The sequence below is a fragment of the Scyliorhinus canicula genome, chromosome 17, assembly GCF_902713615.1.
Source record: "Scyliorhinus canicula chromosome 17, sScyCan1.1, whole genome shotgun sequence".
In the NCBI taxonomy this organism is placed as follows: Eukaryota; Metazoa; Chordata; class Chondrichthyes; order Carcharhiniformes; family Scyliorhinidae; genus Scyliorhinus; species Scyliorhinus canicula.
Genome location: NC_052162.1, coordinates 125,492,534 through 125,509,659, shown reverse-complemented (window position 1 = coordinate 125,509,659; position 17,126 = coordinate 125,492,534). Strand labels below are relative to the sequence as shown.

At 47.8% G+C, this 17,126-nt stretch overlaps 1 protein-coding gene across 1 annotated transcript in view; it reads left to right on the top strand.

Moving 5' to 3' along the window:
- Nucleotides 1-6,090: 6,090 nt before the first annotated feature.
- Nucleotides 6,091-17,126, top strand: part of LOC119951602 (oocyte zinc finger protein XlCOF6-like) — a 40,379-nt gene continuing 29,343 nt past the window's right edge. Inside the window, exons 1-3 of the mRNA XM_038774783.1 lie at nt 6,091-6,394; nt 9,909-10,272; nt 10,694-10,948. Of these exons, the coding sequence (XP_038630711.1) occupies nt 6,091-6,394; nt 9,909-10,272; nt 10,694-10,948 (923 nt within the window). The remainder of the gene's footprint in view (nt 6,395-9,908; nt 10,273-10,693; nt 10,949-17,126) is intronic.

Here is a 17,126-nt window from a genome sequence, read left to right as displayed (position 1 = left end):
AAACGCATCTAGATTAAACTCAACTGGGGTCGAAACGGTAGCACGGTAGTTCGCACTACTGCCTCACAACTCCAGGGACCCAGGTTCAATTCCAGCCTCGGGTGACTGGCTGTGTGGAGTTTTCACATTCGCCAAGTGTCTGTGTGGGTTTCCTACGGGATCTCCGGTTTCCTCCCACAGTCCAAAAATGTGCAGATTAGGTGGATTTGGTATGCTAAATTGCACCCGTGGGGCGGAGATTTAAACTTCTTTCCAGCCCTACATGAATGTCATATTAAAATAGATGACTTTTTGTGCCAAGTAGGAATTCACTTCCTTTCCCTTCAGTTGCTGCAAGTGACCAATTGAAGGTGAGAATGAGAAAAGAAATGGAAAGGGGGAGAAAAGAAAGTGTTTTACTCACAGAGGTTGGAGACAGGAGGAACTTGTGAAGTTCAATCCAGCAGTCACACAAAGCCCGCGCTGATTAGCTGGAGGACCAGAGTCCTTCCGGTCCTCCAACTCTTCCCATTGGTCAATAGCTCAGGAAAAAGGTCAGGAGGCGGGCTATCCGCTGCACATGAGCAGCTTCCCCTCCTTTGGACATGCGCAGTCGTAGGCAAGGGGAGAACGTCGATTGGCTTCTCGCTCTGGCCGTCAGCCGGTTGCCTGGAAACCTTGTCTCGAGGAGGTTCTGTTGTCGGGTTTTTTTCTGCCTTGTTCAGGGGGCGGGAGTAACAACGGGTGGGGGCGGTGAGCGCCGGGCCTGCGCACAGGAACCCGGTGACGACAACGCGGAATACAGTAATTCCTATTGGCTGATTCAGGCAGGGCTCCATTGTGATGTCACAGCGGAAGTGAAGGAAAAAAAACTCCTGTCTCCAATATCTGTGAGTAAAACACTTTCTTTTCTCCTCCTTTCCATTTCTTTTCTCATTTTCACGTTCAATTGGTCACTTGCAGCAACTGAAGGGAAAGGAAGTGAATCCAGGGAGGGTGCAGACTCTGCAAAGCTTGGCCCAGGTCTCTCTCTCTCTTAAAGACATTGACATCCTTTGCTCCCTCAGCTTGACACATTTATTTGTCTGGCTAAAAGGATGGTCTCTTTCCTAATGTTCACAATTAAAGGGCTGGTTTCCCCAAGAGATGGTTGACATTTAAGGGACAGTAAATTAATATCAGACAGAGATATGACTGGTATTTTTAAATGGTACAGATTAGATATTTATGGTTCTGTAATAAAATACATTTATTATTATTTCTGGTTGTGTAATATTGTCTTGTCGCTATTTCCAGTCACCTCTTCCCACAGAGGGTTGTTCGTCTATTGATTTCTCATCACAGGAACCAGTGGAGTCGGCGAGGGGAGGGCTGGTTTCACTGAATATATTCAAGGATGAGTTGGACAGATTTTTAATATTTCCTTTTTTTACTATTTTTTAAAACAATGAATGCAACAGAGTAACAGAAACAATGGTGGAAAATGGGCACAGAGCGGAACAAGAGGTTCCCAAAAAGGTTAAGGGGGGGGTGTTCTTGGGTTACAGGTATAGGGTGGATACGTGGGTTTGAGTAGGATGATCATTGGTCGGCACAACATCGAGGGCCGAAGGGCCTGTTCTGTGCTGTACTGTTCTATGTTCTAAGAGATATTGCCAGCAAAATACAAGCAACAGATTGCAGAATTAATTTGCAGCAGGATATTTTAGGGACCAGAGCTGCTATATGAAATGCCAGATCAATTGAACAACCAGTTAACAGGTTAACATAGTGAGTGGGGAAAGAGGGTAAGATTATATAAAAACAGAAGGATAACAATGCACACCACAAAATATTACAAAACAGACTAACAGCATCGTCAAATTAAAATAACATAGATGACACAGAATCTCTATAGTGCAGAAGGAGGCCATTCACTTCTTCAAGTCTGCACTGACCCTTAGAAAAAGCCCTCACCGAGGCACACTCCCCACCCTCTCCCCATAATCCGGTGCATTGATCATTGTCAACCCACCTAACACCTTTGGACACTAAGGGGCAATTTAGTAGGACCAATCCACTTAACCTGCACATCTTTGGGCTGTGGGAGGAAACCGGCGCAGACACAGGGAGAATGCGCATCTCCACACAGACAGCCACTCAAGGAATCAAACCTGGGTCCCTGGCTGTGTGTGGCAGCAGTGCTAACCATTGTGCCTCACTGTGCCCTACTCTGGGCTTAGATGAATTGGATTCACTGATGGAAAGCCCTAGAGGAGCAAGTCAGTCAAATTGGAGCACATGTATTTGAGACAGGGGTCTCATAATTTAACAAATGCATCAGACATAGAATGAAGTCCAGGCATAAAAAATCCCAATGGGATACATTCCGTAATCAGCCGATGCCAGTTTTGGATAGAGGGAGAACTGGCTGGCCTGCTTCCGTATCGAGCCTGATGGATGTTGGGCCTATCCTGACCAAATTCTGTATGAACCTAAGATGAGAAGCCAATTGATAAAGCCAGATATTCGGGAGATCCAACCCTCCCTTAGCTCCTGGTGATTAGAGCTTAACAAACTTGAGGTGAGGTTTATTTTTGTTCCAGATAAATGTACTAATCATTCCATTAATTTCCTTAATGACTCTGGTTGACAGCAGTATAGGCAGCATCTGCAGAGGGTACAACAGTCTGGGCAATACATGCATTTTAATGAAGGCGATCTTCCCTCACCATGAAATCAGAAGAGCCGACCACTGGGCAAGGTCCCACCTAATAGTCACCATCAGCTGTGGAACGTTAGCCCCATGTAGCTGTCTGAAAGAGGGGCCATTGACATTCCCAGATATTTAAATCCCAAGAGGAGAGCATCTGATTGGGAACTTAGCAGGAGGAGGGGGGCTTACCCTTCAACACCCCCTCCCCCCACCATCATGGCCTCTGATTGAGTAAAATTCATCTTCTAACCAGAGAAGGCACTAAATCTATCCACAATTGGGTGCAGCTGGTTAAGATGAACATTTTGCTGTGGTTTTTATTTTTATCTCAGTGCCGAATGGTCTTTTTGCCAAAATTGTTCTTTCTGGGGGTGGATAGGTTGGTTTAATCGTTTGTGTGGGCAGATAAGGTGGCAAGGATTAGGAAGGCAGTGATTCAGAGAGGGCGACAGTCAGGGGGCTGGGCCCTGCTGAACTGGCTATACTATTATTGGGCGGCAAACACAGAGTAGGTGTGGGGTTGGAGCAGGGTGACGGAGGCTTTGTAGGCTTGCATTAAAGGGTAGGTGGGGTTAATGGGTTACAGGGATAGGGTGAAGACATGGGCTTATGTCGGGTGCTCTTTCAAAGAGCCGGTGCCGACTCGATGGGCTGAATGGCCTCCTTCTGCACCGTAGGGATTCTATGTTCTAAAATCTCAAGGAGCTGGTTACCATCAACTGCTCGGTGGGAAGGAAGGGAGTGAGGTGCGGAGGTTCGTTTGGGAGTTGGGGGTGGGTTTAGGGGTTTTGTGTTGGTTTTACTTTGTAATGTTATGTGTTGTAAATGTTAAAATCTGAATGAAAATACTTTTTAAAAATCTATCCACTACTCCAGGAAACACTGGGTTCAACACAAACTGCAGCCCGTCATCTGCACACAGAGTGATCTTGTGCTGCCTCACCCCACCCCCCCCACCCCCCCCCCCCCTCCCCCAGTCCTATACGGGGAAGATTTTCCAGTAACAATGTTGGAAGGTTAGTGAATGTGATTCAGGCTTTTCAGAAATATCCATTGGCGGGCAGCATGGTGGCATAGTGGTTAGCATTGCTGTCTACGGCACTGAGGACCCAGGTTCGAATCCCGGCCCTGGGTCACATTCACCAACCTTCCAACATTGTTACTGGAAAATCTTCCCTGTATAAACTGGGGGAGGGGGGGTGGGGTGAGGCAGCACAAGATCACTCTGTGTGCAGATGACGGGCTGCAGTTTGTGTTGAACCCAGTGTTTCCTGGAGTAGTGGATAGATTTTTAAAAGTATTTTCATCCAGAGGATCCGATTTAATATCGTCTGGCAAGGCTCAATGGCCAACGCAAACAGCCAGGTGGACAGAGGGCAGCCCTTTCTAGTCCCTCTCTGAAGCTGAAAATTCGACGCCCTTAAACCATTGGTGATCACCGCCGCTGCCGGTCTGTGATATAACAATTGAATCCACTCAATATAATCCTCACCCAACCCGAAGCCTCGCAGCGGATACACCAGATAATTCCACTCAACTCGAGCAAAAGCTTTCTCTGCATCGAAGGAGATCAGCAGCCCATCCAATGGATATTTCTTTTTTTTTTAAATTTAGAGTACCCAATTATTTTTTCGAATTAAGGGGCAATTTAGTGTGGCCAATCCGCCTATCCTGCACACCTTTGGGTTTTGGGGGTGAAACCCACGCAGACACGGGGAGAATGTGCAAACTCACACAGACAGTGACCTAGGGCCGGGATTCGAACCTGGGTCCTCAGTGCCGTAGACAGCAATGCTAACCACTATGCCACCATGCTGCCCGCCAATGGATATTTCTGAAAAGCCTGAATCACATTCACTAACCTTCCAACATTGTTACTGGAAAATCTTCCCCGTATAAACCAAGTCTGGTCCTCCCGCACGATTGTCGGAAGGATTATCGCCAAAACATAAGGTCGCAGTTTCAAGTCAACATTCAAAAGAGAGGGAACTTGTGACGGGGATGTGCTGAGTAGTCACACATCAGGTGGCTCTTCTCCATCCAACAGAAAAATAGGCACTGTCGGCCGAATTTAGCCGCAAAATCAGACTTAAACATCCCCTCACCCTCAGCAATAGTGCGGACAACAAAATGCCAGGAAGCAACAGCTGGAAAGGCTGCAGGGTCATAGAAACTGCAGCAAGGGACAGGAGTGGCGAGCAAGCGGGTCGGCGGGCCCACGAGGCGAGGGGTCTCCAGCCTTCCCGAGAGAGGGAGACCGGCCACCCAGAAAACAAGCCCCCCCCCCCCCCCCCCCCGACCAGGCGATGGATGGAGGATGTTCCTAACCAAGGAACTAAACGCAATGAAGGATGACATTAAGGCTGAGATAAGGGTGACGGTCAAGCTGGCGGAGGTGCTAGCCGCCATGCAGAAGGTGCTCAATGGCATGTGGAGGAAACTGGAAGCCCAGGGCAGCACAGTTCGAGAGCTGGAAAAGGTCGAGGACCAGTAGAATCGGTCAAGGAGGCAGAACATTCGGATAGTGGGTCTGCCAGAGGGGATCGAGGACAGGGACCCAATCGACTACGTGGCCCAAACGCTAGGCAACCTGATTGGGAGGGACAGCTTCCCCAAACCGCCAGAGATCGACAGGGTTCACAGGTCACTCCGACTGCGTCACCTCACAATGAACAGGGGAGCCAGCGGATAGGAGGGAGGGGGCGAGGGCAGCAGAGCGCAGGAGAGGGTGAGGAGGAGACAGCAGGAACACAAGCAGAGCGAGTGTAGGAGGTGGTCAGATTGATCCTGGGTGGGGGGGCCACACACCAGCGGGAAAGCTAGTGCCAGGAAGTACGAGAGAGAGCGGGACCGCGGCACATCTCCCACTGGGAAGAGAGCGTCTGGGAGGGGGGCAGATAGAGGAGGGGGAATACGGTGGGGTTGGGGGAGAATAGAAGAGGGGGGATAACGTGGGGTAGGGGGGAGATAGAAGAGGGGGGATACGGTCTGATCATGAGAGGGGGAACTTCATAACTGTTTAAAGGATCCATTGACTGACAGATCATAGAATTATATTTTTTTAAAGAATTATAGAATTTACAGTGCAGAGGGAGGCCATTCGGCCCATCGAGTCTGCACCGGCTCTTGGAAAGAGCACCCCACCCAAGGTCAACATCCACCCTATCCCCGTAACCCCACCCAACACTAAGAGCTATTTTGGACACTAAGGGCAATTTATCATGGCCAATCCACCTAACCTGCACATCTTTGGACTGTGGAAGGAAACCCACGCACACACGGGGAGGATGTGCAGACTCCGCACAGACAGTAACCCAAGCCGGAATCGAACCTGGGACCCGGGAGCTGTGAAGCAATTGCGCTATCCACAATGCTACCGTGCTGCCATCAATTCCAGAACTGGGAAAATGACAGGCATGGCAAGGGAACTGGGAACGTTCATGGAGCAGACGGGGGCAGTGGATCCCTGGCGGTTCATGGAGCAGACGGGGGCAGTGGATCCCTGGCGGTTCATGGAGCAGACGGGGGCAGTGGATCCCTGGCGGTTCATGGAGCAGACGGGGGCAGTGGATCCCTGGCGGTTCATGGAGCAGACGGGGGCAGTGGATCCCTGGTGGTTCATGGAGCGGACGGGGGCAGTGGATCCCTGGCGGTTCATGGAGCAGACGGGGGCAGTGGATCCCTGGTGGTTCATGGAGCAGACGGGGCAGTGGATCCCTGGTGGTTCATGGAGCAGATGGGGCAGCGGATCCCTGGCGGTTCATGGAGCGGACGGGGGCAGTGGATCCCTGGTGGTTCATGGAGCAGACGGGGCAGTGGATCCCTGGTGATTCTTACACCCGGGTGAGAAGGAATTCTCGTTCTTCTCACCAGAACACCAGGTCTACACTCGCATTGGCTTCTTTGTTGTGGGGAAATCGGTGCCTCCAGAAATAGCCAGAGCGGAATAATCCATGATTGTAATCTCAGACCACGCTCCACATTACATGGATGTGAGGTTGGAGACGGGCCAAGCCCAATGCCCCACATGGAGGTTGGACACGACCCTCTTGGCCGACAAGGTCTTCTGCCAGAAAACATCACCGGCCATCGGCAAGTACATCACTAACAACCAGAACGGGGAAGTCTCACCTTCTACGTTCTGGGAGGCACTGAAAGCTGTGATTAGGGGAGAAATAATCACCAAAAGGCTCGTAGAGATAGGGAAGAGAGAGCGGTTAGGCAGCAACTGATCAACTCCATTCTAGAGGTTGACAGACGATACTCCGAGGCCCTGACCATAGAGCTTCTGCTGGAGAGGAAGAAGCTGCAAAAGAACTTTCACCTGCTATCCACCAGGAAGGCAGTGCACCAACTCCGCCAGACACGGGGGATCTATATGAGCACGGAGAGGGTTAGCCGCCTGCTGGCTCACCAGCTGAGAAAGAAGGCAGCCACGAGGGAAATAGCCCAGGTAAAGGATAACAGAGGCAGACTGGTATAATAATAATCTTTATTATTGTCACATGTAGGCTTACATTAACACTGCAATGAAGTTACTGTGAAAATCCCCCACTCCAGCGCCTCTTCGGGTACACTGAGGGAGAATTCAGAATGTCCAATTCACCTAACAGTATGTCTTTCAGGACTTGTGGGAGGAAACCGGAGCTCCCGGAGGAAACCCACGCAGACATGGAGAGAATGTGCAGACTCCACACAGACAGTGACCCAAACAGGGAATCGAACCCTGGAGAGAGTTCGGAATCTTCTTGGGCTACAAACGTAACCTGGGCAAAGACAAAGATTTCCCGGTGAGGGGGAGGGGCAGAGCTGGAGGGCCTCCCAGTTAAAATAGCCCAAAACAAATTCCGCTATCTGGAGATCCAGGTTTCCCAGAAGTGGACACGGATCCACAAGTGGAAGCTGACCAATCTGGCGGAGGAAGTCAAAAACGACCCACAGCGATGGGATGGACGCCTGCTTTCCCTGGCGGGGAGGATGCAGATGATCAAGATAAACGTACTGCCCAGGTTCCTCTTCCTGTTTAGATCCTTACCGATCTGCATCCCCAAGGCCTTTTTCCATTCAATAGATAAGATGATTATGGCTTTTGTGCGGAGGGGCAAGAATTGAAAAATCCCTAAAACACTGGAGAAGAAACATGGGAGGCCTGGCCCTCCTGAATTTGCAATTCGATAACTGGGCAGCCACAGCGGAGTAAGGGGATGGGGAAAGGACCCAGAAACAGAATGGGTGATGATGGACGAGTCCTCATGTACGGGAACGACCCTCCGGGCCCTCGTCACGGCAGCACTCCCATCCCCGGCAGCAAAACACTCCAGTCCAGTGGTGGTAGTGACCCTGAGAACCTGGAACCAGATGTGGCAGCATTTCAGTCTGACCGATGTGTCCATCATGGCCCCCATCTGCGGCAACCATAGGTTTGCACCAGCCATTCTCGACGCCACCTTCAAGGGGTGGAGACAGGACGGAGGAACACTGATGGTTGGGGACTTTTAAACAGGAAATAGACTAGCGACCTTAGAGGAGCTGACGGAGAGACTGGACCAACCAAACAGGGATGAGCTCCAGGTCAAAAGCTTTCTCCACAAGGAGACACCATCATACCCAGGAACCCTGAGAAGCACAATGCAAGAGGAGTTACTGGGCACAGACAGTCTGGGGAAGGGAAACTGTGGGGACCTGTATGGACAACTCTTAATAAGGATGCGCTCCTTACTTGACAAAACCCAGGGAAAATGGGAGGAAGAGCGAGGGACGGGAATAGGGTGGGGACTCTGGAGTGAAGCACTGAACGGGACCAACTCCACCTTCTCCTACACAAGGCTAAGCTTCATGCAGCTGAATGTTGTGCACAGAGCACACCTGACAAGAACCCGAATGAACAGGTTATTCCCGGACATGGAGGACAAATGTGAACGGTGCCAGCGGGGCCTGGCAAACCATGCCCACATATTCTGGGTATGCCCCAGACTTGTTGAATTCTGCACAGCTTATTTAGAGGCAATGTCCATGGTTATGAGGGTCAGGCCGTGCCCACAAATGGCAGTCTTCGGGGCATCCGCCCAGCCAGGCACCGTCCACTTGTAAATAACAGATAACTCCCATTGTACAGTGAAGGGCCCAGGAAAGGACCCAGAAACGACGAGTGAAGGGGGCGGAGGGGAAGGAGATGGGGGGACCGGCACAAAGGAAATTGACATGCACATTGTAATTGGCAGGGTTACCCTGACTGCTTGGATAGTGTATAATAAGCATCTCTACAACCCTGTTACTGGATGAAAAAGAGGTGAAAAAAACTGCCCCAACCAATCCCGCCTCAATTTAAAGTGTTCCTCATAATCCAGATGTGTTTCCTGTAATAAAGCCATGTCGACTTTCTCCTTAAGAAAGGAGAGAATCTTTTTCCTTCTGATAGGGTGATGGATCCCCGTACATTCCCTGAGAAAATTTGCAGATTAACTGCCGCCATTAGTTAGGTGACAGAGAGAACAGGAACAGATTTTCACACCACAATCGGCCGTGCGCCATTACTCCCTCCTCCAAGCCACTTTACACCAGAGGCACCAAAGTTTCCCCAAACTGCTCCTTTCACAGATAAAAGCTCTGTCTGTACCAGAGTAGGATAAAGTCAACAACACATAAACCCTCCCATAATAACAAAAATACAAAAGAATCCCCACCACAATAGATCCAAGGGGACATTCCTCAATAAGACTGAGGACCCTGAGGATTAACCCCATGGCCAGACTGTCGTACCCTCAGGATACCTTCTCCAAAATGGGGAGAAGAAAAGTAACTTTTGTAAATTGTTTTTACAGGAAATTAGAAGAGGAGGAATTACAGACAGAAATCTCAAACGTCACATCTCAATCTGACTGAGTCTCCCAATTCCTTGGCACTGAATATTACCGGACTTTGAATCTAGAAGGAGAAATGTTTGTCTTTTCTGTCGGCTTCAAAACATTATTGTGACTGGAAAAACACCGAGACACACACACCCGAGTGAGAGTGTTCCAGAGCACTGACTGTGGAAAGAGCTTTAAGCAGTTACACAGCCTGAAAACACATCACACCATTCACAGCGGGGAGAGACCGTACATGTGTTCTGTGTGTGGAGCAGGCTTCAACTGATCGACAAACCTGGAGAGACACGAGGACACCCCCACCCTGGAGAAACGGTGGAAATGTGAGGACTGTGGGAAGAGATTCAGGGCTCCATCTGCACTGGAAGCTCATCGACGCATTCACACTGGGGAGAGGCCGTTCACCTGCTCTGTGTGTGGGAAGGGATTCATTCAGTTATCCAACCTGCAGAAACACCAACGAGTTCACACTGGGGAGAAGCCATTCACCTGCTCTGTGTGTGGGAAGGGATTCATTCAATCATCCGACCTGCGGACACACCAGCAGGTTCACACTGGGGAGAGGCCGTTTATCTGCTCTGAGTGTGAGAAGAGATTCACTACTTTAAGGAGCCAGCAGATTCACCAGCGAGTTCACACTGGGGAGAAGCCATTCACCTGCTCTGTGTGTGGGAAGGGATTCACTCAATCATCTGACCTGCGGACACACCAGCGACTTCACACTGGGGAGAGGCCGTTCACCTGCTCTCAGTGTGAGAAGGGATTCGCTCATGTTATCCAACCGCGGATACATCAGCGAGGTTCACACTGGAGAGAGGCCGTTCACCTGCTCTCTGTGTGAGAAGGGATTTGCTCAGTTATCAACTGCGGATACATCGCGAGTCCACACTGGGGAGAGGCCGTTCACCTGCTCTCTGTGTGAGAAGGGATAGTCAGTCAGTCATCCGAAACTGCAGACAACACAGCGAGTTCACACTGGGGAGAGGCCGTTCAACCTGCTCTCAGTGTGAGAAGGGATTCACTCAGTCATCCCACCTGCAGATACACCAGCGAGTTCACACTGGGGAGAGGCCGTACACCTGCTCTCACTGTGAGAAGCGATTCGCTCAGTTATCCAACCTAAGGATACATCAGCGGTTCACACTGGGGAGAGGCCGTTCACCTGCTCTCAGTGTGAGAAGGGATTCACTCAATCATCTGACCTGCGGAAACACCAGCGAGTTCACACTGGGGAGAGGCCGTTCACCTGCTCTCAGTGTGAGAAGGGATTCACTACTTCATCGAGCCTGCGGATACATCAGCGAGTTCACACTGGGGAGAAGCCATTCACCTGCTCTCAGTGTGAGAAGGGATTCACTCGGTTATCCAGCCTGCAGACACACCAGCGCGTTCACACAGGGGAGAAGGCGTTAACCTGCTCAGTGAGAGAAGGGATCCAGATATCCATACACCCTGCAGGAACACTAGCGAGTTCACACCTGGAAGAAGCCATTCACCTGCTCTGATCAGGGGAGACATTCAATGATCCAGAGACACTAGCGAGTTAATTCTGGGGGGAGACCATTCATCTGCTCTCAATGTGGGGCGGGGTTTTGTGATTCATCACATCTGTTGTGACTCCCAACAAGTTCACAATAAATTCCAGATGTTGGCTCCGTTGTTATTGTTTCTGCTCTCACTGACATCCAGGACTGCATTTTGTTCATCCTGACACCTGGTGAATGCTGATGATTGGAGGGTTTCTTTCTGCTGGACTGGCCGGCCTAACACCTCTGCCTCCGGTGGGCTGACCATTTTTGAGCCTCGTTGCGATTACCTGGTTCCAAGTTTGACGAGAAGCACAGAATGAAAAGGTGTTTGCATGTTGGAAGATATTTAGTTCCCAAAGCAGCCACGTTGCCATTAAGATGGGCTATGGTGGTTACATGGTTCTTTTGTCTAAATTATCTGGGTGTCTCTTGCATCTTTGTACCATTGGAACATAGGAGCAGGAGTTGGCCATTCAGCCCATCGAGCCTGCTCCAACATTCAATACAATCATGGCTGATCATCCACTTCAATGCTTTTTCCCCACACTATCCCCATATCCCTTTGTGTTATTGGTATTTAGAAATCTGTCAGTCTCTGCTTTAAACACACTCAATGACTGAGCTCCCACAGCCCTCTGGGGTAGAGAATTCCAAAGATTCACAACTTGTAGGTTTCTATTGATTAAATGATTGCCCTGTTCTATTCCTGTTTCCCTGTCGGTTTATTTCCCTCAAAAGCCCACCCAATTTCTATTTGGAAACCATTCCATCACTCCGCTCCGCTTCTATCCCCTCGTAGGACGTGGATTTCAGGTATTTCCCAAATACTGCCAAACTCTGGTTCAAGTCTAAGATTTTCTTCAAATGTTAACAAGAATCAAAGGGCAAAGAAGGAGGCCATTAAGCCCACCATTCCCATGCTATCTCTTTGAATGAACAATCTAATTGGTCCCATCACCCTGCAAGTTTATTTTCCTGCATAATCTGTCCAGTTCCCTTTTGAAAGTTACAGTCGAATTTACTTCCTGCACCATTGTCAGGCAGTGAATCCCAAATCGCAAGTCATTCTGTTTTAAATCAAATACTTTCATGAGATACTGTGTTTGGATTTTCACAGGGTCTTTGAAATGCAGTGAAAGACATGGTTGCTACATAAAATCAAGTCTCGGTCTTTATGAGTGATCTTGGTGAGTGGACAGAGTGTGATGTATCCAAGTTTGGAAACTAGTTCTAAAAATAAATTATATTTATTTGAGTGGCACAATGGCATAGCAGTTAGCACTGTTGCCTCACAGCACCAGGGACCCACGTTCAATTCTGGCCTTGGTCACTGTCAGTGTGGGGTTTGTACGTTCTCCCCGTGTCTGTGTGGGTTTCCACTGAGTGCCCTGGTTTCCTCCCACAGTCCTAAGATGTATGGGCTAGGAGGATTGGCCCTGATAAATTGCCCCTCAGTGTCCAGGTTAGGTTATGGGGTTGTGGGTGAGTGGATATGGATAGAGTACTCTTTTGAAGGGTTGGTGCCGACTCGATGGGCTGAATGGCCTCCTTCTGCACTCAAGGGATTCTATATCTATTTCTATAACACCTTTCATGACCACACAATCTCCTAAAGCTTTTTACAGCCTTTGAAGTACTTTTGAAGTGTAGTCACTGTTGTAATGTCGGAAATTCTGGGTCTGCCTCATTAATAATATTTCTTTTTAAAAATCAATCACTCATCATCTTCATTGTTATAAGTAACAAGGTTGAGGAAGCCAAGTTAAACTCTGAAACCTGACTGGACCTGTCTTTTAAAAATTAATTCTGTATAAACCAAACTGTCAAAACTGATGAATAAGGTGAAATTGTTTAAAGTAACAAATTGTTCCAGAATTTTGTAAAGCTACAGGGTATCATATCCTGCCAAAGTCTGGCTCAAGTCTAAGACTCATTGTTCAATCCAATCAAAGTTAGTAAGAAAGAAAGTGATTGTCTTCCATAAAACTGTCTTTTTCAACCAGTGGATATTGTATTAACCAAATGTATTAATTAAAGATTACTGTATTAATTAGCTGCCAGTCAATAACAGATGACTGATTAAGTAATGAGCGTTAATTGAGTGACAATTAAATAATAATGAATCAGTAGTTATAATCAGAGTCTGAGTTTTATTTGCTATAAAAATGTAAAAGCTCAATTGCTGTGTCTGTACAGAATGCAATGAGGATAAATGTACTGGCAAGAGAGACCTTCAAGCTCTGATTAGCCTCAACATTTGAAACTGTATGAATAAGGGATTGTATAGAATCAGATAAAGGGACATTATGAAACAGTTCTGTTGTATTCCTGTCTGAGATAATGAGAGACGGTGGTGTCAGTAATTGGAGATCCAATTAAATTAATCCAGTGACCAAATTGACCAATTGTCATGTGACCACAGGCCCAACTCTGACGTGAGGTAATGGTCACTTTGGGGATAAAAGCAGAGGTTCTGAAGGTCTTTCTTGCAGGCCAAGTACTGAAGATTCCCGAGGCCGAGTTCCAAGGAAATTACTGTCAAAGAAGGAGCCAGACTCCCGAGGCTGAATTCCACAATAATTACTGTCAAAGAAGGAGCCAGAGAGGGTTACGCTTCTACAGACTGATCACCCACATGAAGTTGTAAAAGTCAATGTCTTAAAGTTTCTTTGAATAAACTTTTGAAATTTAATATCAAGAGAATTCTGTCTTTGTCTTAATTGCCTTGTCTGAACCAAAGTGAATTTATGAAATGAAAAGTTACGGTTGGCTGAAATCAATAAAGTTCCAGATAACAAGATCTGAAAACCTAAATCTTCAATTTAAGAACTTGCATTTCTATAGCACCTTTCACAACCACAGGACGTCCCAAAGAACTTTACAACCAATGAAGTACTTTTGAAGTGTAGTCACTGTTGCAATGTAGGAAATGCAGCAGCCAATTTACACACAGCAAGATCCCACACACAGCAATGTGATAATGAGCAGATGATCTTTTTAGTGATGTTGATTGAGGGATAAATATTGACCAGGACACCGGGGATAGCTCCCCTGGATTTGAATCCACAACCTTCTGATTCAGAGGTGAGAGAGCTGCCCACTGAGCCACGGCTGACACTATCGACAATGCAAAGTTAGAAAGGGAAAGTTACCCGTTAAAACTCCCACCCTTTGTCTTCCCTCTCACCCACTTTACCTAAAGTACATCAATGTAACATGAAAAGGGGTGGCACGGTAATAATAGAAACCCCAGTATAAATAACATGGATTTGGTTGACAAATGTTGAAGTCTCGGTTTAGAGCCACAAGTTTTGGCTTCCCATTTGAGCATCGGGCACCTTTCTGTCTCTGTTGCTGGTGTCAATGAGAGCTGGGGCCTGAATTTAGCTGAGAATAACTGGACCTGTGCCCCAGTTGGGAAACTGCCATGGGCATTGCACTAATAGAGAGACAGGAAGGTGCTGGAGGACTGACTGGGAAATGGGTTCCAACCAATTGTTATATGGATCACTCAGAGCTAAAGAGAAAACCATCTCTTTAAATACATATACAGGGAAGAGGCTGCAATGAAATCTGTCCCTTTTGACCTGCACAAAAGCAGGAGGCTCAGATTCATTTGGTGCGGGAGGAGACCATTTGGCCCATCATGCCCTTGCTATCCCTTTGGAAGGACTCACTGATTACTCCAACTGCTCTGCTCTTTCCCCACAGCCTTGCAAATTCTTACCTTTCAAGTGTTTACCCGTTGGGGAGATACTACTGAATCAGCTTTCGGGCAGATCAGAACAGCTCGCTGTGTCAAAAAATTAAACCTCATCTACCCGACTGGCTCCTTTGCCAATTACCTTGGAGCAGTCATTTTCAAATCCAGCGGCACGACCTGTGGGTGGGTCCTAGGGGGGTATCGAGAGGGTCGTGCCGTGGCGTTCCGGATCACGGGAATTGGTGCTCAATGGCGTAACCGGCTTTTAGAATGCCGGCTGTTCCCTGCGTAGGTGCCCCCTCAGCAGTGTGCAGGCCCGGAGCCCAGCGGGGTAGAACGTGGCCTCCTGATGTCAGTGCGCTGACCCAGGAGCAGAATTTTTTTTTAAATTGCTGGAGTCTTCTGTCTCGCATGGTGGCAGACAGCAGGCCACACTGACATCACGTGCTCTGGGCGCACGAGAGTGATTCCTCCATTTTGAGCTCCAGGGCCTCTGGTGAACAATCCATGAAGAAGAAGCTGCGAACAGGAACAAAGCAGCATAAAGATGATTACTTGAGGTATGCGTTATTTATTGTCCAACTGCAAATCTGGATTCAAAGTGTGTTATATGCAGGGAAGCACTGGGAAATGAAAGTTTAAAACCCTCAAAACTTCAAGGACAGTTGATGACGAAACATGGCGAGTTTGAGGATAAATGTCTTCATTTGTTTCAATGGATGCAGTGAGATCTTAAATAATTTGCTGAAGTCATTATCAGGAATGAAACATTGAAAAACAAAGCAAGTGAGATCGTGAGGACCAAGCAGGCTCACCTGTCACATTAAAGTTCAGTGAAAATGGTGGGTTGCGAAGGTCGGCCACTGAGAGTCACATAGGTCAGCCGACGTGGCTCGCAAAGATCGGCTGACATGGGTCGCAAATTTCAGCTGATGTGGGTCACGAAGATCAACTGGTTGACAAAAATGGGTACTAAGTAAAAACTTTGAAAAACACTGCCTTAGAGGGACTCACTTTTTGTTAAAGAGCCTGTCAACCCCTCTTATCCACTGTCCTTAATGTGCATCAGTCTAATCAAGAAAAGTCAACAAAAATCAAATATTTTTCCTGATAAAAGTTTATTAATGAAGCCGAACATGGTTATAAAAAGCAGAAAATGAGTTGAGACTCAAAGACTGCCAGAGTAAAAGGATATTTACAATGTCCTGGACCCAAATGGTTTCTCTTCGGCTCCCCAAATGGTTTCTCTTTGGCTCCTCTGTACCCTGTTCCTGTGACTCCCCACTGTGGGTGTAGGGCACATTCAGCCTGTTTGGGGATCGATGAGTATGGAAGCTCTACGTGTTTAGGTTTGGTGATGTCAGTACATTGTAGTCACTAAAAAGAGTGGTGATTCCATGGAGAATAGTTGGAGTCAGCCACTTTATCATAATTGGCTGTTGGACTTCACCTCATTGACACATTTGTGTAATTAATATTTGTACTGTACATAAGCTCGGTAATGAAATATCTTCAATAGCATCTCCCTTTAAGTGTCAGATACTCTAACGTAGCTTTGGATTTGGATAACAGCTTTCAGGGCCACTGGATTTCTCGATGCACTTTCCAGCCAATTATGCACTTGCTGAAGTGTAGTCACTGTTGTGCAGGAAACGTGGCAGCAAATTTAGGCAAAACAAGATAGGAACATAGGAACAGGAGTATGCCATTCAGCTCTTTGAACCTGCCCAATTCTATAAAATCATCGCTAATCTGGCTGAGATCTCAACTCCACTTTCCTGTCTCAACCCCATAACCCTTGTCTCCTTTGTCGATAATCTGTCTAACTCTGCCTTGAATATATTCAATGACCCAGCCCCACTGTTCTCTGATGAAGAGAATTCCACAGACTAAACACCCTCTGTGAGAAACACATTCTCCTCAATCTCCATCTGAATGGTGGACCTCATATATTTTTTTAATAAATAATTTTTATTGAAGTTTTTACAAAATACAAAATATAAACATCATAACTCTATTAACGTACACCCGCGGTAACACCCCGTAAACAGTGCCCCCCAGCTGCAAGAGCAACTTCAAACAAAAGGAAAAAAACCCCAAAAAAAAACAGAAACCAAAAGACAGAGAAAAAAGAAAAAGAAAAAAAACAAGGGAGAGAGCTAGCACCCTCCACAAACCCATGTGTACAGTTTTCCCTCCCCCCCCCGTCCTTCTCCCCCCCCCCCCCCCCCCCCCCCCCCGGGTTGCTGCTGCTGTCGGCCTATTTCCCTACCGTTCCGCCAGGAAGTCCAGAAAGGGCTGCCACCGCCTGAGAAACCCTTGTACTGACCCCCTCAGGGCAAATTTCACCCTCT